Genomic DNA, 27369 nt, shown 5'->3' on the forward strand with positions numbered 1-27369 from the left:
ACATCAACCCTGCAGAAAAGCATAAAGATCTGGTTATGAACGATGTTATCATTACTCTCAAATGCAGCTCATTTCAGACATTGAGGGGCTGCAACACAGAAGATGAAGAATGTTGCAGCCCCTCAAAATGTCTGAAATGACAAAATCTATCTTCTATACATTTATGTCACACAATATACATATATTACATATAAATATTGCTTTTAAAAAAAAAGGACAGAGGAACGAAAAAGACGCCAGAATCTCAGCTTGTTTGAAATGTCTGGTTGCAGTTAGGTGCCAAGGCTGCAGAGGTCAAGCGGAGGGCCCGGTCAGAGCATGGTCAGGCTCTGGCAAGGGTGCCTTGGCCATCCCCCCAAAACGCGAAGCCATGTCGAACCCACGGTGCTTCACCCATTTCTACGTTCTCTCTCGATGGTTGGCGATGGCCCAACCCAGCCCTAGTGCTCCTGATGTTCCTCTGCCATTAGTGTCAACTCCGTGTACTCTTCTGATTGATCATGAAACTCATGATCATAGCAGGAGGGTGTGACACAGTCAAACACGGCCGCATTAATCACAACAGCAACCCGCCGGCAAAGTCCCGACCTCATTACCCACCGCCAATGCAGTTCAACCGCAATACTGCATGTTTCAGTTAAACCGTGTCGACATGGAGCTGACTGTCGCAACGTCGCTTTGGCACTGAGCAGATGTTTTGAATTAGTCAATCAAAACTGCTGAGGGATGCACAACTTTTTTTGAGAAGGAAACCGCACACATCCACGGGTTCACAACCTGTTTTGGTTCGTATAACATAAGCTGCATCTCTCAAAATCAAAGTTTTAAAAAAACTGATCACAGAAGTATTCTAATATGTGATCATCTTTTAGGAACTTTAAAAATAAAGCATAAGTGCGGTTAAAATTGTATCCCATATTATACAGTAAGGTTGCATGTTTTTGACTCTTTAATGGGTGGGTAGACAAAGCTCTTCTGCGCCATCTAGAGGTCAGCAAATGCATTCAGTGACAGTGACTAAGAAGGGGCAGATTTTAGGGTAGAGTAGAGTTCGTCCCAACACCATTTACCCCAAAGACCGTTGCTTCACAGGCAGAACCTTTGTCTTGGAGAACACATCGCCTCAATGGCCCCCTGAATGGCCCCCACATGGGTTTCGTATGAAGGCAGATAAGAGAAATTTAAGCACCTGAAATTGAAATGTACATACCGAAAAGAATCATCCCACAAAAATTATTCTCTTTCAGTTGATGTTTCTTCCAAACAAAGCTTACAATGTCAGGTTTGTATACTAGTCTACTTAGAATGATCAATTTACTGGAGAGATTTAGGGCAAGGGGGGCGCGGTGGCGCAGTGGGTTGGACCGGGTCCTGCTCTCCAGTGGATCTGGGGTTCGAGTCCCGCTTGGGGTGCCTTGCAATGGACTGGCGTCCCGTCCTGGGTGTGTCCCCTCCCCCTCCAGCCTTACGCCGAGTTAGGCTCCGGTTCCCTGCGACCCCGTATAGGACGAGCAGTTCCGAAAATATGTGTGTGCGTGTGTGTGTGTGTGTGAGTGAGAGAGAGATTTAGGGCAAGTTCTTTCATCAAGGGCTCTAAAGCAGGAGATGGGATTCAAACCTGGGTCCTCTGAGCCCAAAGTGGCAGCTGTAACCATTACGCCATCTGCTGTCCCTAAAATAAGTCCCTTTCGCCGATTCAATACAACAGTTTTTCAATGGCAGCACTAGTTTTTCTGCACTATGACTATATGATGCAGCAGTCTTCCTGCAGTTCAAACTGAAACAGACTAAGAACCACCAGAAGAAGTGAGGATAAGTGCACAACAAGCTCGTGGGGGGGTTGGGGGGTGGTGGCGGCATGGAGCAGCTGGGGTTAGCGCTCGGTGACCCCGGGGCAGCCGATAGATGAAAGGGACACTTACTTTTGGTGTCATGAGTAGGGGCACCAGGGTTGGGGAAGGAGGCAGCAGCAAGCTGAGCGATGGGTGCAGAACCAGGGTGACTGTCTGATGGCAAGAAGGGAAAGGGGTAAGGGGCAGAGTGACATGGGGGAGGGGGTGGGACGGTAAAATGGCAAGTGGACGATCAGCAATCTAACACAGACACAGGTAAGCAAACAAAGAACAGAAGGCACAGACCCTGCGCTGCATCGACAGAAATTCAACCAGAATCCAGAGAACAATATCGCTCAACAAAGAACTCTAATTTAGTGACATTTCTATTTCTGGCGACACCCTTTTAGGAGCCCTTACAATAAATAAATAAAAATTCAAAAAAGCGATAAAAAGCCTCATCCTCTCAGCATCTGGCTTACTGGAAAGGGTCAAACAAACAGATATGACTTTGTGTCCAATGAACTTGATGTCTGCTACCCCTTTTCTTTCATGGGAGCATCCACTCCACTGACAGCATGTACATAAACTGGGCTTGAGAAGCATCACTCAGAAGTGTGGGACAAACGGATTCAGTACAGTCCCTATGACCTGTCTGCTCTGCACTCTCACATAGACCTTATTGCTTTCAGGGCGCTGCTGGTGCAGTGCATGTTCTTACAATCCGCTCGGAAGGTAAAGTACACGGGTGTTACCCAGATGTTCCACAAGGTGGCGTCCCAACACCAAACGCTCCCTACTTTCTAAGAGTTCAAGTCCAACACAAAATGCAGTGATCATGACATTCAGTTCAGACCCTGTTTTTACACTAAAAACACTGTAAAATGTAGACAAAGAGGGGGGAAAAGTGACTTATGAGTTCAGGTCAGTAAAAGACCAGAGGCTGAAATAAAACCTCCCTCACTGAAGAAACTAGGCAGGACAAGTGTGAGAAAGAATGAGATGGATAGAGAAGGAAGGTCCATGGACTTCAGATACAGGTTTTCCCCACTACGGTGACCCCTGTACTCCTTGTCCCCCATGTCAACTGGAACACTAAGCACTGCTCAAGTGCTACTATAGGGGCATGGCTGAGAAGAGGGCCTTAGTTCTTACCGCGCTCCAGGGGAAGAGGCGACACCCGTGGGAAGAGCACCTCCTCATTGGCACCTTCTGCTTCCAGTTTAACTGAGCAGCTCATGACCAATTATCTCATTTCACAAAGGAATGCAAACTTCTGGTATGGAGGTCGGGGGAGGGGGACATCAAAAAATTCAAGCTGTAAACTGAATTTTGCTTGAGCGGCTTCGGGGGGGTCCAAGTAATGACAAAAAACCAGTACTGCAAACACTGCTCACACACCCCCGCCGCACCGCTCGTGCAAGGTCTTCATTTCAACCCCTGAGATGCAAGAACGAAACACTGGGAATCCATAAGGATGATTCCAACAACCACTACCCCCTCGCTACGTGTAAATCCTGACAATCAGTTAAAAACACAAAAAAAAAAAAGTATTTGTCCTCTACAGTGGACAAAAACAAATGCCTGGGTTTCAGGAGGGCATCAGGTTGCCTACTGGCAGTACACCATGTCTTGAATATTTCCAGAAATTAAGTTATGTCTGCTCAAGTTAAATTTCACATGCGAGACAGACAGAAATCGAACAGGGTGCATGGACGTGACTGGGGACGTGTCCGAGTCTCCAGGAGCCATCGGTGGATGGACGACGAGACAAATGGGATGTTTAAAGAGGCGTTCCGAGACCGCTGCTGCGACAGCCTTACTGGTGATGGGTGCGGCATTGTTGGGGGTGTCCGCCCTCAGGTACTGTGTCGTCTGGGTGGACGGCTGGGAGAGGCCCTGTGAGCTGCCGCCCTCGCTGCCGCTGCAAAGGGAAAACACTCATCAAGCAACGGAGCAACCAAGTCCAGCGCTGCGCTCCATAAAAGCATTCCTGTTTACCTTTCTCTCATAAACAGTCCCCACGGCACTCTTGGCATGACGCCTACACCTAGGCAAGTAAACAGGGCAGGCAGGGACAGCTGGTAGTGCAGTGGTTAGAGCTGCTGCCTTTCGACCTGAAGGTCACAGATTCGAATCTCATCTCCAGCTGTAGTACCCTTGAACAAGGTACGTACCCTAAAATTGCTCCAGTGAAAACTAACCAGCTGTATAAATGGGTAAATAACTGTAGGTACATTAACACTAAGTTGTTTTAGAGAAAGGAGTGAGTTCATCAAATAAAGGTAAGTGCACACAATGGAGAGCGACAGGCCTGAACCGAGTCCCTCTAAATATCAGGGATTTGCCAATCATTTTAAAAACCACAGCATGTCAAAAGAGGGTTCTCTGCAGAGCAACAGGTGACAAACAATCGGAAGGTTCCTGACATATGCTGAATCTCCAACAAAGTATCCATTCATCACTTTTCCAATGCAGGGTCGCAGTGCTCCAGAGTCTACTCTGGAAGCGTAGGCTGTGCTCAGCGTGTGGTAATTTGTCACTTTCACTCTCTCTCACACACACACACACACACACACACACACACACACACACACACACACACACACACACACACACACACACACACACACAGAGAGCAATTTAGAGCCACCAGTTCACCTGAAACATGTCTTTGGACTGTGGGAGGAAATTGGAGCACCCAGAAGAGACCCACAAACACTGGGAAAACATGTGCAGACAGTCATGTTTGAACCTGCATCCTTACCCACAGCCCAGGAGCTGTCGAGGCACCACCGCTACCCAATGCACCACACCCAGGAAAATACCTTGCTGAATAAAATTAACAAATGTAAAAGCTGCTGCAGATAAAAAGCAACGGGAAGTGTCAGATTCATCTGCTTATAGAAGAAGATATTATAGAAATTAAATTTCCTCTAAACACTGAATTGGAGCTTTGCAGGCACCGCACTTCTGAAAACTTGCTCTGTTTTTAGTGTTAGCGAACAAGCAGGGGATTCATACAGAATTAAGGACGTCACACTGGACAACAGTGCATCTGTTCACAAATGAACTGTGGTGTGTTAATCCCCCCCCCACCCAGTATTCAGGTCAATGGCTGAATCCTATGATCACTACCTCGTGAGTCCAGTTCCCACTTTAAGTAATAACAAAACCTGGGGTGCAGTGAGACTGAATCACAACTACTGGTGATGTACAGTAACAAGCGCAGAGTACGGGGACCCCACCTGTCATCCAGCTCCACCCTCTTCATGCTGTGCAGGTGAAGCACAGCCAGGATGATGGCCACCAGGAAGATGACGGCACAACACACACCCACACTGATGTAGAAGACCCGGGTGGAGGTGGTGGGGGCCAGGTTCACATTCTCCACTGCAGGGGCAGAGAGAGACGTCACTGCGGCGATGACATAAACATCCGATTCAGTCACACCCTTAAATTCAACGTACCAATAACAAGTCTGATCCAAAAAAGTTATGATACAGCAACTTTAAAGCTCCCAGTATGTGGGGGGGGAGGGGACAAGGAACAGAGAAATAGTGCTGTCTCCTATCTGCTTTATCTTTTTAGTGTCCAAGCTTAATAAAACAATCATACACTTGGGGGTTTCCACATACACACTCTTGACAGCTTTCTCTAACATGAACTGGAGGGGAGGGGGGGGAAAAAAAAAAAACAACACTAAAATCCATCTGAGTACCAGGAATACAGAGCACTTAATCTTGCGGTAACAGGGAGGTCCAGAAGAAGAGAAGCGGCCAGATGGAAATCAATACCTGCTCACAGGGAGCAGGTTGAGTTAATGGAGAAAACACACTCACAGTGGCCACATAACTATTGGGAGAGCTGTGGGAGCGGGCAAAGGAGAGAGGCTGTCCTGCCATCCATGTTATTTGCGATGGGGTGTGAAGCTTGCGGGTGCTGCATGAGACAGCACACGCAGACCAAGTCCTCCAACACTTTCCACTGGTATCCTCTTAAAAAGCTTTTATGAGAGCCACAGAATTCACCCAGCCCCCTGAAGGCAAGGGGGGCTCGTCTCCAAAAGGAACATCTCCCACCCCAGGGTCAGAGGTCACTCTCCTAACGTGTCACCGAACAAGAGGATCTTGATCGGCTAAGAACAACTGGAGCATGGACCCCCCCCCCCCCCCACACACACACACACACACACACACACACAGTCCTCCCAGGCCACCATGTGCAGCTACTCTCTGGATAATTGCAATGATAAATTGGAGGGGGCTAATCTGAAGGCATTACATTCCCACTGGCCGTACCATAATCACCGGTGTTTCAGAGCAGGTTGCAGCTGCGTCGAGTTGCCCTGACAATTCCACCTTTGATCCCACAATTTTCCTCGAGAGAGAGAGTCGGCCACTTCCATTGCAAATCGGCATGAAATTAAAATCTCCTGGCACCTAACCCCCCTCTCCCCCTCATTCAATGCTCAAAATAACAAAAAACCTTCCAAAAACACTGCTGTAAACCTCTGCAAATGGGCCGCCAAGTTGACACAGCAACTTTATTACACTGATATTTGTTTTCTCGAAAATGACGTAAACAAAAGTGCATTTCACCGATAGACAGACTGAAGCAGACAGAGTAGTCAGTTTGACATCACCATTTAGAACATCCTGGATCATATGGGTAGCTGCATGTAGAATTGGTAGAGTACAATATTTCACAACAGGTAATATTAACAACAACAGAGATGACAGGAAATACAAAGGTTACAGGTAACCTTTGTTAATTGTTAAATGTTAACTAACAGGTAACATAACGTAAATGTGTGGCCTACATAGGAGATCCAGAGAGCAGAGGATCTTAAAGATGGAGGAAAATCATTCCACCACTTTGGATTTTTGATTTTGGACTGAACATTAATAAACCTGAATTTGTACCATTCGTGCTGAGAAAAAGTAAGCAGAGGTACAGCACACACTCTGCTGTGCTCCAAGGGCAGTGAGCAGCCCCGCGAACAACCTCCCGGTGAAGTGTGGCTACTTACACACTGGCCGGCTGAGGTTCTTGCTGGAGAACGGTGGGAGCCTGGAATCTGGCTGCTCAATGCCTGCAGCGAGACAACGGGGGGGGAGGAATCATCGTCAGCAGGGAGAACCTGAGTTAACATTAAAAAGCACAAAAGACACAGCTGAAACACTTCTATCCAAGCCTGGATTATAAAAGTTCTTAAAGCCAGCCAGTTTTTAAAGCCATCACCCTCCAAAGGAAGAACCTTAGTTTGTATCTCTGCACATACTGTAGTGGTACCCTTAATGTATTTATCTAGAACTGATACAATAAATAAGGATCAATAGTGTGTGTATATGTGTGTGTATATATATGACATACAAACTTAACACTGTAGGTGGAGAAAAGTGCCAACTAAATATTTCTAAACGACGGCATCAACCTCAAAATCCTGGATGAAAGATGTATTGATGTGCACGTTATCGCTATGAATGAAAGCCACTGAAACGGTACAGTACAACCGCCGACATGATCAATACCACTTCATAACGGTGCGCTTAAACAAGCCAGTAGTTGCCATAATCACAAGTCATGAGCTAGAGCTAAGGAAAAATGTTTTTGTGTAAATCAGAATTTAACAAAGTTGTCATTTTTTATTAAACACACTGACTTAAAACGTAAACCATCCTGGGAGCGATCATTCCGCAACAGTGGAAAAAACCTTTCAACTGTCAAGGTGTATCTTTTGATTGCGATAGGGGCTGGAGGGTTCAGCAGCAGTGCTAGCCATGTTTGGGGGTGAGGGGGGTGCATAGGGCAGAGACCTGAAAACACTTTGCTGTTCAGCCTAACTATTCGGAGGCAATCATCACTTCAAAGCTGAGCTACATGACAAAGTGTGTGGCACTCGTCCAGGATTAAATCTAACGCCGGCTGAGGACAAACAGCCCTTCACTTTCCTCCACAGAACATCGGTCAGGACCCCGGGGGGCGTCGCTTTGTGGACTAACACACAGCCTACTCTTTACCAGGAAGGGCAGTGCTGTCCTACACCGAGCATCATTGTGAAACTCATCGGGTACTGGAAACTGGTGTAAACGGCTGACAAATGTCTTTAACGTTTTATTGTTAAAGGTCGAAGGTGAAGGGTTAACGGGGCCTCGTCTGGATGGCTGGAGCCACAAAATCTGTTTCCACATTGGACCAGGAGACTGTTTTGAGAAGTTCCTAAGATCTCCGTTAGGTCTACTTTTACGAACACTTGCTGCTCCAGATGTGCACGGTGCGCTCGCATGTGGACGGTGGTGGGCGGAGCCTCACGTTTGTAGCACATTTTCCTCCTTTTGAAGTTGAGCACTGTGAAGTTGTTGGCCGCGGCGGTGAGGTTCAGCTGCACGGTGACCACCACCTCCGCGTCAAGCCTCCCCAGGCAGAAGAGGTCCACTCGGAAAACTGCAAAGGGAGAGGGTCCGCTGTACGTCAATGAGCTCTCACCATCAATACCCATAAAGCCACGTTGAGTCTGTTTGACCCTCCAGGACACTGAGCTGCCAAGGGACACAGTCACATAAGAGTAACAATATAGCCACATAAGTAGAGGACTCAATGTGACACTTAAAGCTCATAGGATGTTGGTATCAACATTAAAAGTTAAATTCATGCTACATTGGCACAGAAAGCAAAAAACAACCTCTTTCCTGTTATTACATGTGCCCCCACTTCCTACAAAAGCTACTATGCCCTATCATAGTTATATAATGAACACAGTTACGTAAGTGCACAGGCAAGGAGCCATTGTTACATCAGCTGACTAGAGAGAGAGACTGGTCACTTGTGTTCAGCTGACTGGGAAGAAATCGGTCACCTGAGAGACTGCGGGGCACCTCCCCCTTGGCGGAGATGTTGCTCTGAGGAAGGGTCATGGCTGCCGGGTTGTCCACCTGAAAGCCAAGCCTGTACTCCACCTGGGAGAAAGAATGTGAGAAAGCGGGGGGGGGGGGACTTTGCAGACTGCTGTGCAATGACAGGGGTGGGGTACTCCTGCATTCACCATGTGAAGCCTACCTTGTTCCTGGCCTGCCAGGTGAAGTGCAGGCTGTTGATCTCGCTGGGAACGGGCAAGATGAAGGAGAGGGCATAGTGGTTGATTATATCATCTCTCACATAGTACAGCTCCGCATCCAGACCTGGAGTGGCAAATGGGGTGGGGGTGTGATGTAGAAACACGCTTCGTCAGGAGTTGGGGGCGGGAATATTCCCCAGGCCAAAACTCACAAAGACAGCCCACTGCTATTACCATCTTAAAGGTCTAGACACAAAAATGCAGCATAACAAAAGCTTCGAAAGCGATGAATAGAGGCTGATGAGAACTCCGAAAGGAGGCTTGACAAAGGCCCGTTTTTATATCCAGCCCACACGAAGCACTTGCGCGATATTTTTAGAGAAGACAATACGAGGTTTGAGTGATGCGTGCATTCCTCGGTTAGAGCGGTTCTTTGTAAGCGCACCATATCTTGATGAAAAGATTAAGAGGAACAATGCGGAGAAGGTCCACTTAAAGAGTGCTAGTGAACGTAAGTGCAGAGCTCAGGCCCACTGCCAACACACCAGCTCTGTCTTCCCGCTCCTGGCTCTTAAACAGTCCAATCCCAACAGTACAAAGAGGTCTTTCCAACTACAGTTCAATACCGCATCGCTCAAAACTTTGCATGTTTGATCAGGAAATGAGGCACTGTGCCTCCCCAGGTCCTGGGCAACCATTCCCGGAGATGCAGGACACTTGGGGGTTGCTTTGCTTTCACTCTTCTATCCACCCTTGATTCCATGCAAGTTTTGCCAAGGCGCACACATACTTTTTTAATTGATACAGCTCATCAATATCTCATTGCATTTGGATGACTCTATTGCACAAATGGGCTTTTGTGAGTCATGCTTTCCTTTGGGACAAGTGAAGTCTTGCAGTGAAACAAAGACCCTACCATCTGTCCTATAAAACTGGTCAGATTTGATGAAGTCAGCAATAAGACAACAAACTGGTTCTTTCAGGGTGGAACCCAATTAATCCCAGTCCAGGGAAATTAAATGGTGATCTTCTGCATAGAGGTTTGAACTGGAGAGATTCCTTCAAATGCAAATTAAATTATACCACACACATATATATATATATATATATATATATATATATATATATATATATATAAAATTCATATAGCCTCTCTCCGAGCCTCAAAAAGTGGGGAAATTTTTGTATTTGCAGAAAAGGAAATGTCTTCAGTTTCAACCACCGGTTTGATCTTGCTCACTCACAAAACCAACTTTCCAGGTGTGGACTTTGTGAGAAGACAGATAGTGTCCCATTTCACATTCTGGGCTTGAGCTTTTGAGATTCTGTGCCTGCAGGCAAAAACAGTTCCTCCACACAATGACCTCTTTCTCCTGCCCTGGGCTCATCGTTCCTCGCCGTCACTGCCTCGGAGAACAGAGCTCACAGAAAGAGAAGCCGTGGACACGGGGATGTTTATATCTCAGAGGCTTGTCTCGCTCAGTTGAGAGGACGTGTGGGGCTGGGGAATATGCGTCTGCTGCACCTGGCTGCATCATCTCACCTCACTTCCCTCTCCTTTTTTTGTGATGGAATTCCTTGTGTTTTTGCCCGACTTGACAGTCTCGCACTGTTAACATCTGACACCCACAGTTTAGAGAAAGTTATTTAATCCACTTCACCACACAGCACCTAAAGGAGGAACAAGGAAACCATTGAGACTCAAAAAGGAGGCACAGGATGGACACAGTTTCCAGGGTGGGTCCCTTTTCTTCCCCTAAAGAACACCAACATTCCAAGTCCTCAACCAACACACAAACCATCTCCCAGTTTTGGATGATTTGCATCGACTGACTTGGACATCTGAACCCTGTCCTACCATGCACTGGGGAATCCTTCCCCCACCAGGTATTCCAAGCATCATCAACAGGTCCCTGGCGATCAAAACTTAATCCAATGATGAGTGTACTTGGGCTTTCCCCCAAGCTATGTCAGTCTTCACTCCCAAGAGGCTTTGCCACACAAAGACAGCCCGAATAAATGCGACTAAGAATGGCAAAGCCCCGCGGCACTTGACTTAAGGACACCCTACACAGACACGGCACAAACAAGGTGAGCGCACAGTGAAGCATCTGTTATTCTCATTAGCAGTTTGCTTGTTTTTTCTGCTTCTCCCAGTCCCAGGAATTCAAAGTCCCAAGGGCACACTGTAGACACTCGGTGACGAGGGGGTTGGGATTAAGGTTACGCCTCATACACACATTCCTTACGCGTTCAACCAATGCTCGGCGGAAAGACTTCGTTATGTGCAACAGTAAAAGAATCTCACTGGTGCAATTATCTAGGACACACACACTCAGCAGTGTGTGCAAAGAATAACTGACATCCTAAGGCTACGCTCACTGAGGAGGTGCTAGATCAGACACTGATCTGACTTTCAATCTCAGTAATCACCACAGTAATAAAAACACACAAGCCCAACACACTCCACCCTGCCGTACCACATCCATCACAGCTGGTCCTTCTGCTGGCAGATCATTTCAATACGGTATGATGATTTACGCTTCGACGGTTTGAAGACCTTGTCCACGTGTGTTTCTGTGACTTGGACTGGAAATGGTGCAGTCAACCCCAAGCCAAAACAAGATGCTTTCAAATAGCTGCGGTGAACCGCAAGGCTTGAAAACACATCTTTTAACCGTAAACACGGTTTCCCCCTTGACTTAAAATTACTGCCAATCTCTGAAATTGAGGCACGTCTTCAATTCTGTTCTCGTTTTCAGATATCGGTGGCGAAGCTGGGTGTGCAGGACACTTGAGATCACCACCAGGTCGTTTGCTGGAAAAACCATGATCTGTTCATGCTAAAGTCACCTTCAACTCATCAATTCACCTGAAACACCTGATCTGGACCTTGCATAGTATCAGCCAGGAATGTTTCCAGGGCTAATTAAAGAACCCAAAGTTCTTAGCATTAGCAAAAAAAAAAAAAAATAAAAAAATTCAAAGTAGGACTTGTATAGGGCTATAACCCGGAGCAAGATCACAGGCCTGAATAATAGCCGCTTTCAGGTGCCTGTGTGTTTAAACCCCCACCCCTCAACACAGTGGTCAGTCAATCCATCATTCCAAATTCTCTTGGAATCGCACATACAATTTTCCTTGTCATGCTTTGCAACGGAAACATTCGATTCTTTAAGCTCCAGAAGCTTTCTGACAGTTCAGTCCCAGCGGCACTCTGCTGCCTCTCAACTTCCACAGACAGGCAAAAAGTGCTCTGGTGTTCGCTCAACCACCTGCTTCCAAACAGAGCGACCGGATATTGTTCCCCCATCCCACCATCAGGAACCTGTACATGGCACAGTGAAAACAAGATGTGACGCCGAGCGCTCCAGCAGTCAGGTCAGCCGATCCGGCACAGTTGTGACTTTGAGCAAAGACCCGGGCCGTTCCAAATGACCGCTTGGCAACTCGCTCTCCCGCTCAAGTGTGGGGGCAGAGATGAAAAGGATGGGAGCACATTGCGCAGTTATCAGTTCCAGCTTGATAAGCAAGAGGAAACGGCACATATATATCACCGTTGTAAACATAAACAAAGTCGTCAACTGGCTCACCCCCTAGTGAGACAACGGGCAGGTAAACACAGCCTGCAGGTGGGATAAAAGCTGCTCTGTGCTCTGGTCCCCCTCATCCACCCCCTAACCCCCTCCATTACCACGTGAACCAGTCAGATAAAAACATCCAGGTTGTTTTGTAATGGATCAGAGCACAAAACACCAGCAGACAGGGTTACATGGAAAGACCCACCGAAAGTGCAATGAGATCAATACGAAAAACACCAACAGTCCCAGTTGGGACTTCTACTGCAGTGATCTACACTCGACAAACTAAGCCCAATATCTTCTCCCCCCGACTTGTACAACACTGCTCAAATTTATGTCACCCAAAGCATACAAGTTCACCAAATCTCAGCGCAGCCACCCATAACTTCTGTACAAAACCTGATGCACTAAATCACTCTCCCTGTATATCATTTCAAGATCATAAAACCACGTGAGCTCACCTGTTTTCATGGGACACCCAAAAATCAGTTTGGGAAAGCACTTAAAGGGAGAAGAATGAGAGAACCTCCCTACCTGTATACACAGGGTGTGATTAGAGGTGTTTTGACACTTCAAACACGATCCAGCCCCTAAGCGCACAAGGGGGCGAGACGAGAGTGAGACTGCTGGTGATCCATCCACCCCACACCTGCAGAGGCTTATCTCCTCCCATCGGCCTCCTCCGGCATCAGTGGTCTGCCTCTTTACTTTGCTTTCAGACGTCGCCAAGCGGCAGATTTACGTCCCGGGAGAAACACGGAAACAGTTAACACAACAGCTGATGCAAAGACGCCGCCACTATTGATTCTGGATCTCCGGAATCCATCAAGATAGCCGGCTCAAGGTCCCGAACCGAAAGCTGCAAAAAAATGTCAAAAAACACCAGGAAGGGGGGCTGAAGTGTGCTGAGGGCTGGCTAGCGTGACTGCGGGGGCCGAGGATGAGCTGCAGGCCTCCTCAAAACATCTCCTTTATTGGAGCCGGAGGGCGAGAGGGGTGTGAGGACAGGCAGATGCTTCTCAGAAACTTCCCACAGCAAGCTTGAGGAGTTCCCACACCAAGGATACTGCACCCTAGGACCGCTGGACTCCGGCAAAATGATTGAACGGAACATCTGTCCTGTAGAAGCGCCATGTCATTTTGATGTGACTTTAGAGAAGTTGCAACAAGTCAGGTCCGTGCTGAGAAAGCGGAGCAGCGTGATGAACCATATTTCGCCAATAGTTTCAGCAACAGCTGTTTTTACAGTTAGTTTTGGGACAGTTCAAATTTAACAGCTTAAAGAGGTTAAGGAAATGAAATTTTCGTAACACGACAACGTGAAGATTTCCAAATGGAAATCCAGGGCCACAGAACAACTCTGGTGACGTTCCAAGTGCTCATCTCATCGTGGCTCGTAATGCGGAAGAGCTACTGAAACAGAAGGTTCCACTTCCAGACAACAGAGGTACAGCGAGTAGCACTGCTCTCTCACGGCATCTCGTGGTGCGAGAGGATGCGGGTTCGATTCCCACTCAGTATGTGTGGAGTTTGAATGTTCTCCTCGGGTCCGTGGGTTTCCTCCCACAGTCCAAAGTCCGCACAGAGATGATGTCCTCCTAGTCCTTGATCCACGGCAACCTGGTCAACAGAAAGGCTGACATCTTGACTGCACCCAACCTACCCCTTGAAATCCCCAAGATGCTGTTTGCACATGACTTAATCAAAGGGGACAAACAGATTGCTGCCGCTGCTTTCTCTTCAATACAGGAATGTTCTGGATGTTGCTGGAGCCACAAATGAGATATTCAGACAGAAGTAAAGCATACTTGTGGCATCTGGGGTTTGCAAAAAAAAAAAAAAAAAAAAAAAAAAAAAAAAAGGAGGCAAGGAGCTGTCAGGGGGAAGAAAAGAGTTGCAGAGGATTCTATGGCTGGTGTGGTGATCCACAGAACTGGTCCCAAAGTGCTGCTGTTGTAGACGTCCACAGAGATCCGCAAATACCACACAAAGTTATTCCTCAGCCACACCTGGATTCCCCTCAGCGCTTTCCAAACACTCCAGATGTATTAAAAAACAGATTCTCACACTCCTGCTAAACTGTTCCAGCGTGGTCGCACTACTTTTTCAGAGCACACACACCCCCTATCAATCTAGAAGGTGCATGTAGAAAACAGTTAGTTTTCTTCGCTTCTGTCACACTCATCGTGACGCTGGTGTCAGAAACCGTCCGGATGAGGTTGGCTAACGAGGAGGGGAAACACCCATCTCTTCCAGTGACAGGAACCCGTTCCTAGCTCCCCTCGCTGTGTTCCAGCGTGGGTTCTGCTCACCGTGCTTGCAAAATTTCACCAGGTTCCCTGCAGGACAAGTTTCCCCTGGACCACGCGCTCCCCCCCCCGGTATTCGCGGCATGCTGTTTTTCAGCCGCAGACGAGTTCTTGACGCTCTCGGGGGTTATGACACGGACGGCTGCATCACTGAGCTTTTCCACAGCAGGTTTCCGGCTCTGAAATGTAATAATGAAAGATGCTGGAGTAGAAGAGTGGGACAGGAGGCCAGGGGGCTGGGGGAAGGAGGGGTGTCCGTTTGACAGCAGCGAAAGGGCTTCCCCCACCAGCCAGGCAGGAAACTGGCCGCCTGCAGGGTGGCGAGGCAGATTGCTTCCTGTCCGACAGAGGACAGCCTGCCCCGGCTCAGAGCGCGAGGGGGAGGGGGGCACTTCCTACAGGAAGAGTAGGATATGAGAGGCCGTCGATGTGGGTTTCAACAACGGCAACATCTGCCACAGAGGTCGCGGATTCACATGTCCACGAACACGGGCAACCCTCCCTGCTGGACTCTCTAAACTGGCCTCGCTTAACCGCAGCAGCAGCTGCAGACAGATGAGAAGAGCAAGACATTCAAGCAGAGGAAGGATCCCCACATTGATCACCATGACAACCGAACACTAAATGCTGGACGAAGTCCAAACCTCTAAACAAAGGTTTATCTTCACACATCGAAGATTTAAGTATCTAATCTCAGAGTTCTTTGATCCAACTTTCTGTACATTTCAGGGCACCAAGTGACAAAGTACAAGCCCTGCTTCCACCACCGAATTCTTACATTGTGCGTTTTCTTATTTCAAGTCCACTTGGAGAATGCTGTAAAGTGTCCAGAATATCACCCATGGCTTTTGCCCTGACCTCTAGCCCCTCGACAGGGAGGACCCGGGTTTCCCTAATTCCAGGAGACATGCAAACGGGTTTTTAGCAGACGCCCTGCAACGTTTGCATTATGCCGGCTCTCTGAAAGGGCTAATAAAATTCCTGGCGCGTGTTCAAGGCACTGGTGGGGTGCGAGATTGGGGTGAGAGCATAGGCAGGCCAGTGCGCGCGTTCGCAGGGAGGGTGGAAACGCTGCAGACCGCAGTCACGCGGTGCCCTGGAGCTCGACCTCTGTTTATGGGTCACTCGACGTGAGCCACCACCTGAGGAGTACCTAGTTACCACCCGCTGCAGAGCCCCATTGTCAAACCTGCCCTACCTTAAAAATACACTTCCCTCTCCATCGGTGAACTGCACACGATAAAGAGGCAGAATGCATTCTGGCTGGGGCACATCCCAAAAAAAAAAAAAACGCATCAGTTCCCTAGTAACAAACTGCCCTTTCCTGTCCGACAGAACATTCTGGCCAACATCTGAGCAACGTGCTTCAATACACTTGACTCGATACAAGCCTTGTAGTGGTGTGCATGATCCACGTCCTATAAAGGCCCATCAAAAAATGCAACATGCCCCTTGAGGCTGTCCAATCTTTAAGAAAATTCTAGCTCTTCTACCTCCGGGGGCTCGTTCCGCGTCACTTTACAGTCCTTGGCAACGTGTTTGTCCCCCCGCTGCAGAACACCTTGAAAAGCTCCGTACGAGGCCCTTTAAAAAGCACTAGAGAATCTTAAAAGCACTGACCCAGGGCAAGACCGCTCGAATAAGTGGATTATTAAGTGAGGGTCTCCTTCGGTACCACGGGGGCGGGTAGCCTGCAGCAGGCTCCATCGACATCCCGGTCGAGTGCTCTCGTAAGGTCACCATTAGCGCTCTTTCCGATGGCTTTGGAATTAAAACTGCCAAGTTCTCAGGCCATGTCCATCCTTTGGGATTATGTGCGGCTTGGACTGAGAGCGTACCGCCAAACCGAGACGAGTCAATCACTGTGCTTGGGGCCCAATAACATCATACTTCTCCACTTCCTCAAAGATCATTTAAAGTTTGCCAAGAAATACTCCAGGTGTCATGTTGCAAAGAAACAATGGCAATCGACAACTTTAGAAAAGGTGAAAACCAATGGAAGCCCTGAACCTTTCTTTAGTATGACCACATGTACCGCACCAATTTTCCCTTAAGGTGCTTAACTTTAGTACTCTAACTTTCCTAAGAGCCTCCAAGAGCTGCAGGTTACCAGAGTTTTGCTGTTCTCTCCAGACGCTGAGCTGAAGCTTTGCAGGTCTAGACCTTCCTCATGCAAGCAAAGTTCTCAAACAACGCGCCGTGAGCAAAGCCTCCCGCCTGTGATATTTTCACCGGGCACGCCTCTAAACTCATTAACGCGCCCCAGCTTCCCGACCGTCGACATCTCCCAACGTGCTCAACAAGGCATCATTAGCCCTGGTGAAAGCCGGGCCCGAAGATCCTTTGAAGAGCATTTGGCAGATGGCTGCTGCGTGTTGCTGCAGAGACTTTATGAACGCTGTCTGGCTTTCTTAGGACAGAAGCCATACAAGTTTCAGAAAAACAAAAAACCGTCTCCTTCTGCAGTACTTTCCAGCTCGCAGTGCAGACATTGGATCGTGAGGAACGTCTCGAAGCACAAGAAGAGCAAGACCCAGAAGTCGATTTATCGCCTCTGTCCACGCGACACGGCTTCCCACCTGTACACGGGCTGGACTTCGCCCACCAAGGCTGCTTCATCTCATCGGCCAGCACGCGGGACGGCTCCCCGCCTCGGATTCAATCAGTGACCCTCCTGCCATGGTATCGTAGAAATTGGAGATGAGAGTGAGTCAGAAGCCCAGAGGCTTAACCCGGTTACCAGTAGGCACAAGGAGAGTCGAGTGTGTGAAACATCAGGAGATATGACCAAAGCGACAGGAAGTCTCACCTGGTTACAGGTATACAAACAAATGCTCCCTTCATATGCTGGTTGTAGACTAAAGGTTTGTTTACTGAATTACCCACACAAAGCTGGGTAACTGGTATAATTCAAGGATACCTGCTCCAGTGCCCCGCAGCAGGGGTAGGAATTCAAACCCGGGACCTTACGATTACACTGACGACCGCCACTACTCTGTAGGTGACGGAACAGAGTGGAAAAGTTGGAGTCCGAGCTCTGACTGGATGTCGGGGGGGGGGGGGTGTGGACAAATCCTACGGATGCACTTTTCCTTCTCCGAATAACTTCACCTACCCGCAGGTAAAGCACTCCAGTGCCTGGCGACAGCATGAGCTCACAGGCTCACAGCACTGGATTTGCCTGACAAATGACTGAAAGGCTTTGATTTAAACAGGAGACAATGCAGGCGCTGCGTCAATTCTGTCCTCCGGAAGCTATTCTGCCAGCAGCGTCTCTGTCGCGCTGGGGGGGGACAGCAGCCCAAAGCAAACAAGGAGGCCCTAGTGCACACCCGTGTGCAGCAGGGTGGATAAACACAGCCTGTCGCTCACACTTACACTTTCCCGGGTCCATCTCTCTCGCTCTCTCTCCTGCCTCCCCCCCCCCGCAGGGACAGCTCTCCCCAAAACAGGCTCGCAAACCCAACACCATGCCTTCCACCCCTACCCTTGCCCCCCCTCCCCCACACAACCCCATGTGCAACTTGCTCTGCAGGCCTGTGTAAACAGTTTACTGAGTGGCCGCCCGGTGCCCAAGCCTTAGTGGAGCTGTATGGCGACACCAGGCCTTGCGCTCCACTCTCTTTCGGTCCTGGGCTCAGTGCATCTGGCACCCCTCTGCTCAGGTCGTCCACTAATCTGGCAGCATTCCGGTGACATCATCTCCCTGAGGGCACGAGGAGGAGGGGAAAACCTGGAGATCCTGTGGAAGGTTGAGACAGCTTCCCTGAAACAAGACTTTGAAAGCAAACCAGGATCACTTACAGTGACCGAGGCCCACGGTTCGAGACAATGGTTTCTACTTTAAGAGCTTTGGACAGAGCAAAGCAACGTAACACAGCCATAGACCATGTACCCCATCTGAGCGACACGATCACAGTATGACCGCCCCCCCCCCAATGTCATTCCCTTCATGTAGACTGAAGGGAGCATCACTACTGAAACCAATATTTCAGGTTGTCAAATACATGTAAATCAAATATGACAACAGGATGTTTCCAAGGATAATCTGCTCAAAAGTGCAACTGTTTTCTAAAAAAAGCGATAAAGTTATTACACAACTGCTTAGTAATAAATTATGCAACAAAGGAATGAAATCCCGTTATAGCAAAGTGTTTCGGGTAAACTGGTGACTCAAAAATGCCTTTAAGTGTGAGAGACACACTGACATCCCATCCAGGGTGTACCCTGCCTCGTGGACTATGCGTCTGGGATAGGCTCCGGACCTCTGCAACCCAGCATTGGACAAGTGATTGACAAAAACACACTTTTAAACTTTGGGAATAGCCGTGCAGATCCTTCTGGAAGCATAAACCAAAATGCTACGGTTGTGGACTGCCACTTTTTATTTTGTTGCAGTCTGAAATGATCTGAGTAGATACGCTGTCCTACATTTTAGCGTAAACAACTTTTTGACTGCAAAGAGGCTGTATGCCATGATCGGCACGGTGAAAAAGCAAATCAGAAGTCTTCCTGTTTACATCAAATCGACTTCCCACCCGAGAAGCGGACAAGTCAAAGATGTCTAAATATGAGGCTCAAATTCAGCCCCTCGCCGGGCAGAGCTGCACTTTGTTTAGGAAAAGACTGGGAAAAAATTACCACAATCAGACCCCTTGACATAAATCATTTAGTAGCTTTTGAGGGGGTCGTTCCAAAAGAGGGATTAAGCCGTTTTGCTGCAAGACTGGAGATTCGACAAAATCCCCGCAGATACCATGACAGATAAGGATCTGTGAGAGGAACTCTAGATGCTGGAAAGCTCCATGGAGGGGGAGGAAATGTCTGAGACGTGCTGGAGGACCCTGGTTAGGGAGAGCGTGAGCGGGAGGGGCGGGGGGGCTGGGCTTGCAGTGACACAGATAGCCCTACGTTCACCTGGAGAGACCAAAAAACAGACACAGTGGGGGTCACTTCTTCGTGTGACACTGGCTTTATTGCCTGACTTCGCAAGGCAGTCGTTAGAAATTATCTGGGTGTGTCAGCTTTAAAAAAGGAGAAATTCTGCCTTTGGATTGTGAGAGAAAATTCAAAGGTCGCAGGTTCAAGTCTCACCTCCAACTGTAGTAACCTTGAGCAAGGTACTTACCCTAAATTGCTGCAGTAAAGTTAGCCAGCTGTAAAAAGGGATAAATAATTGTAAGTAGCTTAACACTAAGTGGCTTAGAAGAAAAGTGTCAGAAAAATAAATGTAAATTCCAACAGGCACAGCAATCTGATCCAGGGATGTTTAGGTGTAGTGTCATTGTATGCAAACTCTAATGCCACAATCCAGTACGTTGGTGCATCGCTCAGTTGCCAAGATTCAAGATAGCACATGCGCCTTATTAGTTTAGTGATCTATTTAGCTGATGCCTTTCTCCAGCACAAAGTCATGTTTGTATACTGAACTGCATACACACATATTTTATACATGCATTTCTACAACTGGATCATTTCTGCTGTGGCAATCCAAGGCATGTACTGTGATCAAGGGCACTACAACAGGAGTGGGGATTCAAACCTGGGCCCTTTGACTGCAAGGCGACAGCTTTACTCGCAACGACACCTGCTGCCTCTTGAAAGGTCTAAAGTAAGAAAGTTTTAAAATTTCCCCTACTCAGAGGACAGGGGATAAGTTATACAGTCCCCCCCGAACAGGTAGAGAATTCAGATCCGACCCACCCGCCTCGCATATCGCATAGCACTGCCACATTCTGCAGATTTGCACTCATCATCGATATGTGGCACTCGTGCACGTCAGCATGAGCCTCTATCAGTTTTGGCATCGTGCCCCGCAGTGTTGACATCTACATTCTGCCACAGTAGAAACAAAGAGTTCTGCCTACATACCTGCACTCACAACCTCACCTGTAACTGAAGGAGGGAAGAATTACCTAGCTACTACATAAAAACAAAGCTTGTTGGGAAATCTTTGCATAGTCACCACCTAGCACATACCCCAATCGACCATGGTGTTGGCAGCGGTGCAGCCATCTTGCTGCTGCGGCCCTGATTTGTCCAAACCGGAACAGACAGCAAACGCATAGCAAAAGTCCCCACCAGTACTCACAGCAGGGCGGAGTAGCAGCAAGGTCTCCAAAACCACACAATGACAATCAGACTCCAGCTTCTCATGTGCAGACACTTCCCTCCAAGGGATTTAGGAGCCTAACCCTTAGGTGGTACAACACACTCTGAGGGGGGTCTACACTTACACGGAGACGAGGTGTTGAGTCAACAGAGAGGGGGAAAAAAGAATTACAATGATCTAGTTCACTGACAAAAGTAACACCTACCTTTCAACACTCCCTGTGGACAGCTACAATAGGTGAGGCAGAATGAAGAAATGTCGCATGCAAGTGTTCACCCAAAACAGAACCTGATGTGTTACCACGGTGACTGGTCCACCTTTTGCAAGCACATCCATGTGGGACAACACAGGGGCAAAGAGTGCCTTGTTCAAATCCTTCAAACTCATCTATTCTATTTCCATGCAAGGAGCGTCCCTCAGGGTCCCGTATTGAGTCCAGAGCTTTTTATTGCTCGTTTCAACACTGTCACATGGTTCTGTTTAGTAGGCAAGCAAGAACTATTGTCAGAAACCACAGTAAATGGAACAGAGACAGAGCAGGGCTTGTAAGAATGTTTGTAAGCCTCTTTCAGTCTCCAAAAAAAGACTGAGATCAAAGGAAGGGGGAGGACAGGATGGTCCCGGTTTCTTTAAAGATTACACGTATTACTAGTCCCCGAGAGACTGTTTGCGCTCCAAGGTGGAATTCAAGACCGTGGTGGTGGTCTTCCACGATCAAGGTCGGCAAGATGAAATGATCAGCAAGATGGTTTGTATTAGAAAGGATGCTACAGTGGGGAGACTGTCTCAAAAGAAAGCACTTTTAATTGGGGTCTATCTGAACTTTGACTCAAGAGGTGTCACCTTCCAGCTTTTCAAAATGGTGTGAGGCCTCCGCTACCTGCCAAGAAAGCTTATGTACACTATTCCTTCACAGACTGTCATATGATGGACTCCAGAGCTCTGCTATAACTAGAAGAGGCCATGGCAGGATGTGCTCATCTGCCAGCAGTAATTATCGATGGGTGATCAGATACAGGCTTTTGGGGGAATAAGAAAACACACCTAGGCTCATGTCGGAGTCAATAACTGTAAAAAGACAAGCCACCAGACCAGGTAAAATCAAAATAAGACTGATTTATGCATGCAGTTAGAAAGCCCATGTTGGGGAAATCCACTGCAGTTTGCTTCCCATTAAAGAAACTGAAGGTATCAAATTCCACAAAGGTTTTGCTCTACGCTGACAGCACGTTGGCCCAAAGAATTAAGCGAACATCAGGTTATGACCAGGATGGTTTGCCAGCTGAGCCAGGTGTGAACCTCAAAGCAAATCTTCCATGTCAAAGCCTTGACATCCAGACCATGAAGCACCGGAGTCAACTAGCCAAAAGGGGACCCAAGCATCACAAATGTGCCACATACTGGGGAAGATCCCAGAGTGGGAAACACTTCATAGAACTCCCAGGATATCCAGTGGATTTTTAAAAAAAAAAAAAAAAAAAATTCATTGCAGAGCTGATGCAAAAATGTAAAAAAGAAAAAAAAAAAACCCCAGTGATTAAATTCTGACAGGTCCTATAAAAACTCTCACATGAGCCATTTACTCCATCAAGCAGGGTAGACTTCCTCCCACCGGACACAGGTGATGTTTCACAAGCACATTTGGAAGAACACTCCACTCAGCCTCACATATTGGTTACACAGTGTCCCAGCTCTAGTACCACCGAGTACCGCACTTAACATGAGCTCCTCTGGAAAATCACACAAGTTGCTAGAACCGGCGACCTTGTGTAAATCCATCTGCTAAGTAACTTGAGTTATTAAATTTGACGATTTAATTACCTAACGTTGCTGCATACCATTGGCATTCAGTGGTGGAGTCTGGAATCAATGCGCTCTCTCTGCACTTCAGCCAGACTGCCAAAAGGCCATTACTGACTGTCAGACACCTGAAGATATCTTTGCGAGTGCCCATTTTAAACCAACTGGAAGATCCTGATGTCCAGTTCTCCATTTCTCAATGGACAACAAAGTCATGTCCTGCTAGATACACTAAATGACTCAACCAGTATTGGAATCACTGGTGTGGACTTGAGTGGGGGACCCAAAAGCATGCGCTTCCACACTGGCAATAGACTTGGCCAATGGTGAGAGACCACAGGCAGTTCAGAGGTGGTAGGGTAAAGGGAATGGTCACAAGAAGTCCTTCCAGAGACCAATCCTGCATGCTGTCATCATTCAGGGGAGCTTACCCTCCTCAATAGTGACCGGCAGTTGGTTCCCTCCCTTCCTGGCTCACTCAAACCCGAAATGTATGTGAAAATAGGGGGTAGAGAGCCTGGGGTGGAGGCATGTAAACCGAAACCAGAAAGTCCACTCAAAGCCAAACATGTCATTCTCCTGCTACCCATGAGCAAGATGCTGTGGAAGGCATAGGCCCAAGAGCCAGTCATCAATGGTACGACGACACCACCGGTCAATCCTCGCTTTGCTGAACGCAACGACCAGGTTGACAAATGAAAATTTGTGGCAAAATTGCGAGGGTTAAAGAAAGCTCAGATGGAAATACAAGAATATGTGCCCCCCCCCCACCAAAACAAAAAAAAAAAAAATTTTTAAAAAAATCAAACCAGTGGTGGTGCTCGCAGTCAAAATTGCACATTACCAATTTCAGCCTCAGTGGAAAACGCCATTAACAGGCACAGTTAGAACAGTAAGCCTGCCGCATGCCTTTCGCAAAGCCAATTCCATCAAAACGCTCAGACTTCACCGAGGCCAACGAGTCGGAGGAAACAATGTCACCGTTGCATGAGTGTTGGCCCCCTACGAGTTCCTTAATTTTCCGTTCACATGGGGGGGGGACCGTCCCTAACCAAAAAGGAAGTGACATCAGTTAATAGCCTGCTACCTCACCTTCCTCTTTTTGCATGTTCACACTCTCCATCCCTTCCCTTAATGATGGAACATGTTGGCAGCTGCTATTCCCAATAAAGGCACATCACATATCACTAGTACTACTATTAACTTATCTAGTCGATACTTTTTGTCTAAGTTAACCTAAGGAGCAGGGATTTAAACCTGGGACACTGAGAGCGCAGGGTCACAAAGCAAACAGATCAGTATTTACCCGTTTTCCCTCGTCCAACGGCGGCGATCGTTTTACTCTCGCCGACATTTTGGTTTAACTGAGCTCGACTGCAGCGAGCGAAGCGCCAGGCCGCAGAAGCAACCGATGCAACTGGAAAAACCACGCGGAAGAGTCCATGCAGCGTGTTAGTCACCGGCTGCGACGATCGGTGGCAACGATGCCACGTGTTCTGTCCTTAGCGAAGGCGCGGGCGGATTCTGCTGCCCGAGCCGCTCCTGCCTGGATCCGATTTGTCACCAAGAGAGATGTTCCCAGCTCAAATCGGTCTCTGTCCCCATTTCACATGCTTTCCATTACCGCATCAAATTACTTAGACATTATAACAGAAAAACGGATTGAATGAGCTATTTTCACATTCTTCTCCATCTTAGAAATTCCTCATAACTCCCACAAAGTCTGGAATGGATAAACTAAATGTACAAGTTGAGTAAACGGAAAGCGTATTACAGAATCAAAATGGGTCTCACCAACACATCCGTCCATGATGCCGTGAGCGGTTGCTCTACTTTAAAATAAGGTTAGAAATAATGCATCGTCTAATTCTCATAACCTCCCATTACTGGCTGAGATTAAATGAATTTAAATTGATAAAGGAACTATAAATGAATTTAAATTAAAAATACAATTTCTTTAATTCTGACCATGAAATTAGCAACACACAATGAAACTAGCACGTCAGATGACGTTAAAGATGCATAACAAGTATTTCAGATGAATTTGTAAGTTCGTGAATGAAGTGACAGGATGAAAGCATCTCAGAGACACTTCACACACCATTTTTTTCTGTAACTAGATAAACAGTTGTTCAGCCAGGACAAGATCATCAATAAACAAGGGGATGATCTTGTAGGAGCGGATTATGTGTTAGTAACAGACTGCTGATCACCTCATGAAATGCGGTGAACGTCTGTAAAGGGATTACACCGATGCTACATGTGGAGTAACTTGTGGGATTCACTAAAAGCTTGATCTGTTAATGCTGACTTTATTTTTGACCTGTTTACAGAACTGCTCTGTGTCACTGACAATCTGTCACAGTGCTTATCTTTTACATTACTGATCATTTAGAGCATCTCTTTCACTGCTCATCTGTTGTTACTAATCAGTCAGTGCTGAATTGTTACACTTTCATGGAAAATTACTGATCAGAGTTAGTGTTGATCTGTTTCATTGATCTGTTTCAGTGTTAAGACAGTTGTTGATCAGACAGTTTCAGTCAGTGCCGGTTAATTTAATTACTAAGCTATTATAATGACAACCAGTTACAGTGCTGATTAGTTGCACTATTTATCTATCTCTTTCACTGCTGATCTATTTCAATACTCAGTGAGTCACTGATCACCAACTAGTGTTGACCAGTTGCACTATTCATCTCTTCAGTACCATCATCATGATGATCATGTAGTACATACTGTTACACTGTTTACCAGCTCAGTTTCAGTCAGTGTTAATCAGATTAGCAATCTGTAACTTACACTGTTGTTCAGTGTTGAGTTAAACTATTTTATTTCAACGCCAATTGAATCTCTCTCCGTTACACTGTTGGCCGGTTGCACCACCATCTCCAGACTCTCTCTCTCTCTTCAGTGCCGAACACACTTCTCGTCTGTTTCTGTTTAAGGAAGAAGAACTAACTTCGGAACAACAACTGCGACTCACTCAGTCACTGGACCGGTGGCGGTGCGACGAGACTCAGCGCCGCGGCGGAGCAGCAGCGCGGGTACGAAGAGCGCCGGCCGGGCCGAAGCAACTGGAAACAACCGGTACAAAGCAGAAGAGGCCGAAGCAGAAGCCGAAGCCGAAGCCGGGAGGTACGATGTTGCTACCCTACTTACCTCTACTACCCCCCTACCCGGCGCCTCAGTCGGAGCCCCGGCCGGCGGTGACTCACCCAGAAGCTTCTTCACCTCCTCTTCGCCCATGTAGACATTGAGCCCGGGACGGGGCTGCTGCTGGAAGTTGTTGCTGTTCTGGTTGCTGACGACGACGCCTGGTGCCCCGGGGTCGCCCCGACTCGCCACCACCAGCACCACCTCCGCCAGGAGCAGCGGCAGCAGGAGCAGAGACCACCGCCTCGGCCCGAGGGGACATGGTGGTGGTGGACGGGGAGGCGGCAGCGCTGGAGACGAAGCGAGCGGGACCCACATCGCCCGCAGACACCGAGACGCGCAAGACGGACCGACGGACGGACGCGCAGCACGAGCAGACTGAGTGGCGGGAGTGCGTGCGTGCGCGCGCGGGGGGGGTGGGTGCAGGCGTCCTCGCTCGGCGCGGCTCGCGGGCGCTCAGAGTCCCGGGGGGGCGCGCGCGCGCCGCACTCCCGCTCTCGCTCCGCGCATTGTAACTCCGCGCTCCTCCTTCCAACTTCGCCGAGAGCCACAGGAGAAGGAGGGCGGGAGCGCGTTCTCGCGCGAAAACGCACTCTCTACACGCGCCGTCCCCTGCGTCCTTCCCGTTCGTTAACGACGCCTGAACACACACCGCTGGGGCTCCGTGTGTTTAACTGCCGCGCGGCGCTCCCTCCTCACTGTCCAAGTTGAGTAGGGAGAGAGGAAGGGGGGGGGGGTAAGGGGGGGTGTATCGGGTGCGCGCACGTAGCGTCGCGTCGGCAAGGCGGCCGCGGCCGCGCCCCCGTCGCATGCGCGGGGAGCGGGTTTCAACCTGAGGCGACGGTTCGTGTGCTTAAAACACACTTTAAACATAGCAAAAGAGTGTGAGAAACACAATTATCACGTTTATTAACACGACACACAACTCCCACAAGGGAGTGTATCCCCTTATCTCTGGTGATAGTTTTCAGCAAGGCATTTTACACGAATTCATCTTCTTGTACATTTACATTATTCATGTTTATAGTACATCATCTTCAAACTGTTATCTTTTCTAATCTACATTGTTTCCCCTCTGCGTTTACTTTGACCAGTTAATGCCTCTGCAGCGGCCTCTTTATTGACAAAAAGATTAACGTGATTTGTTCTGCATTTTCTCCTTTGATGAGAAGCGACCCCTCGTGGTGGATTTGCGACATCGCACCGCAGCGCCTCTCAGAAAAGGACAAAGTACACTTCCTGTACCGAGCGGGTTTCCCTGTGGGATCGCTTCTGTTTTGCATGTAACTCGGAAATGACGTCGCCCGATTTGTTAATTAACTTCCGCTTTAATTAACTTTCATTTTAATCCACATCAGCAGCTTTCACCAGTGACTCTCTCATACAGCAACTCATAGGACGTGGCACTGAGAGAATATTATAGGCACTCGTAATAAAAGCAAAAGAGTGGGATTTAATCCAGTGAGCAAAGTTCACATCATTGCATGTACACACACACACAGAGTCTGAAACCACTTGTCCC

At 48.0% G+C, this 27369-nt stretch overlaps 1 protein-coding gene across 2 annotated transcripts in view; it reads right to left on the reverse strand.

Moving 5' to 3' along the window:
- Positions 1–26548, reverse strand: part of LOC108921462 (tyrosine-protein kinase RYK-like) — a 41918-nt gene extending 15370 nt beyond the window's left edge. Inside the window, exons 1-8 of one of the 2 annotated variants that reach the window (XM_018730936.2) lie at positions 25910–26548; positions 8892–9013; positions 8692–8791; positions 8148–8279; positions 6865–6927; positions 5081–5225; positions 3656–3756; positions 1923–2006 (exon numbers count right to left, since the gene is read on the reverse strand). In XM_018730936.2, the coding sequence (XP_018586452.2) occupies positions 1923–2006; positions 3656–3756; positions 5081–5225; positions 6865–6927; positions 8148–8279; positions 8692–8791; positions 8892–9013; positions 25910–26165 (1003 nt within the window). In that variant the 5' untranslated portion in view covers positions 26166–26548. The remainder of the gene's footprint in view (positions 1–1922; positions 2007–3655; positions 3757–5080; positions 5226–6864; positions 6928–8147; positions 8280–8691; positions 8792–8891; positions 9014–25909) is intronic. The other variant, XM_029249167.1, reaches the window with a different exon arrangement.
- Between the last annotated feature and the right edge of the window lie 821 nt (positions 26549–27369).

The sequence above is a fragment of the Scleropages formosus genome, chromosome 25, assembly GCF_900964775.1.
Source record: "Scleropages formosus chromosome 25, fSclFor1.1, whole genome shotgun sequence".
Taxonomy (NCBI): Eukaryota; Metazoa; Chordata; class Actinopteri; order Osteoglossiformes; family Osteoglossidae; genus Scleropages; species Scleropages formosus.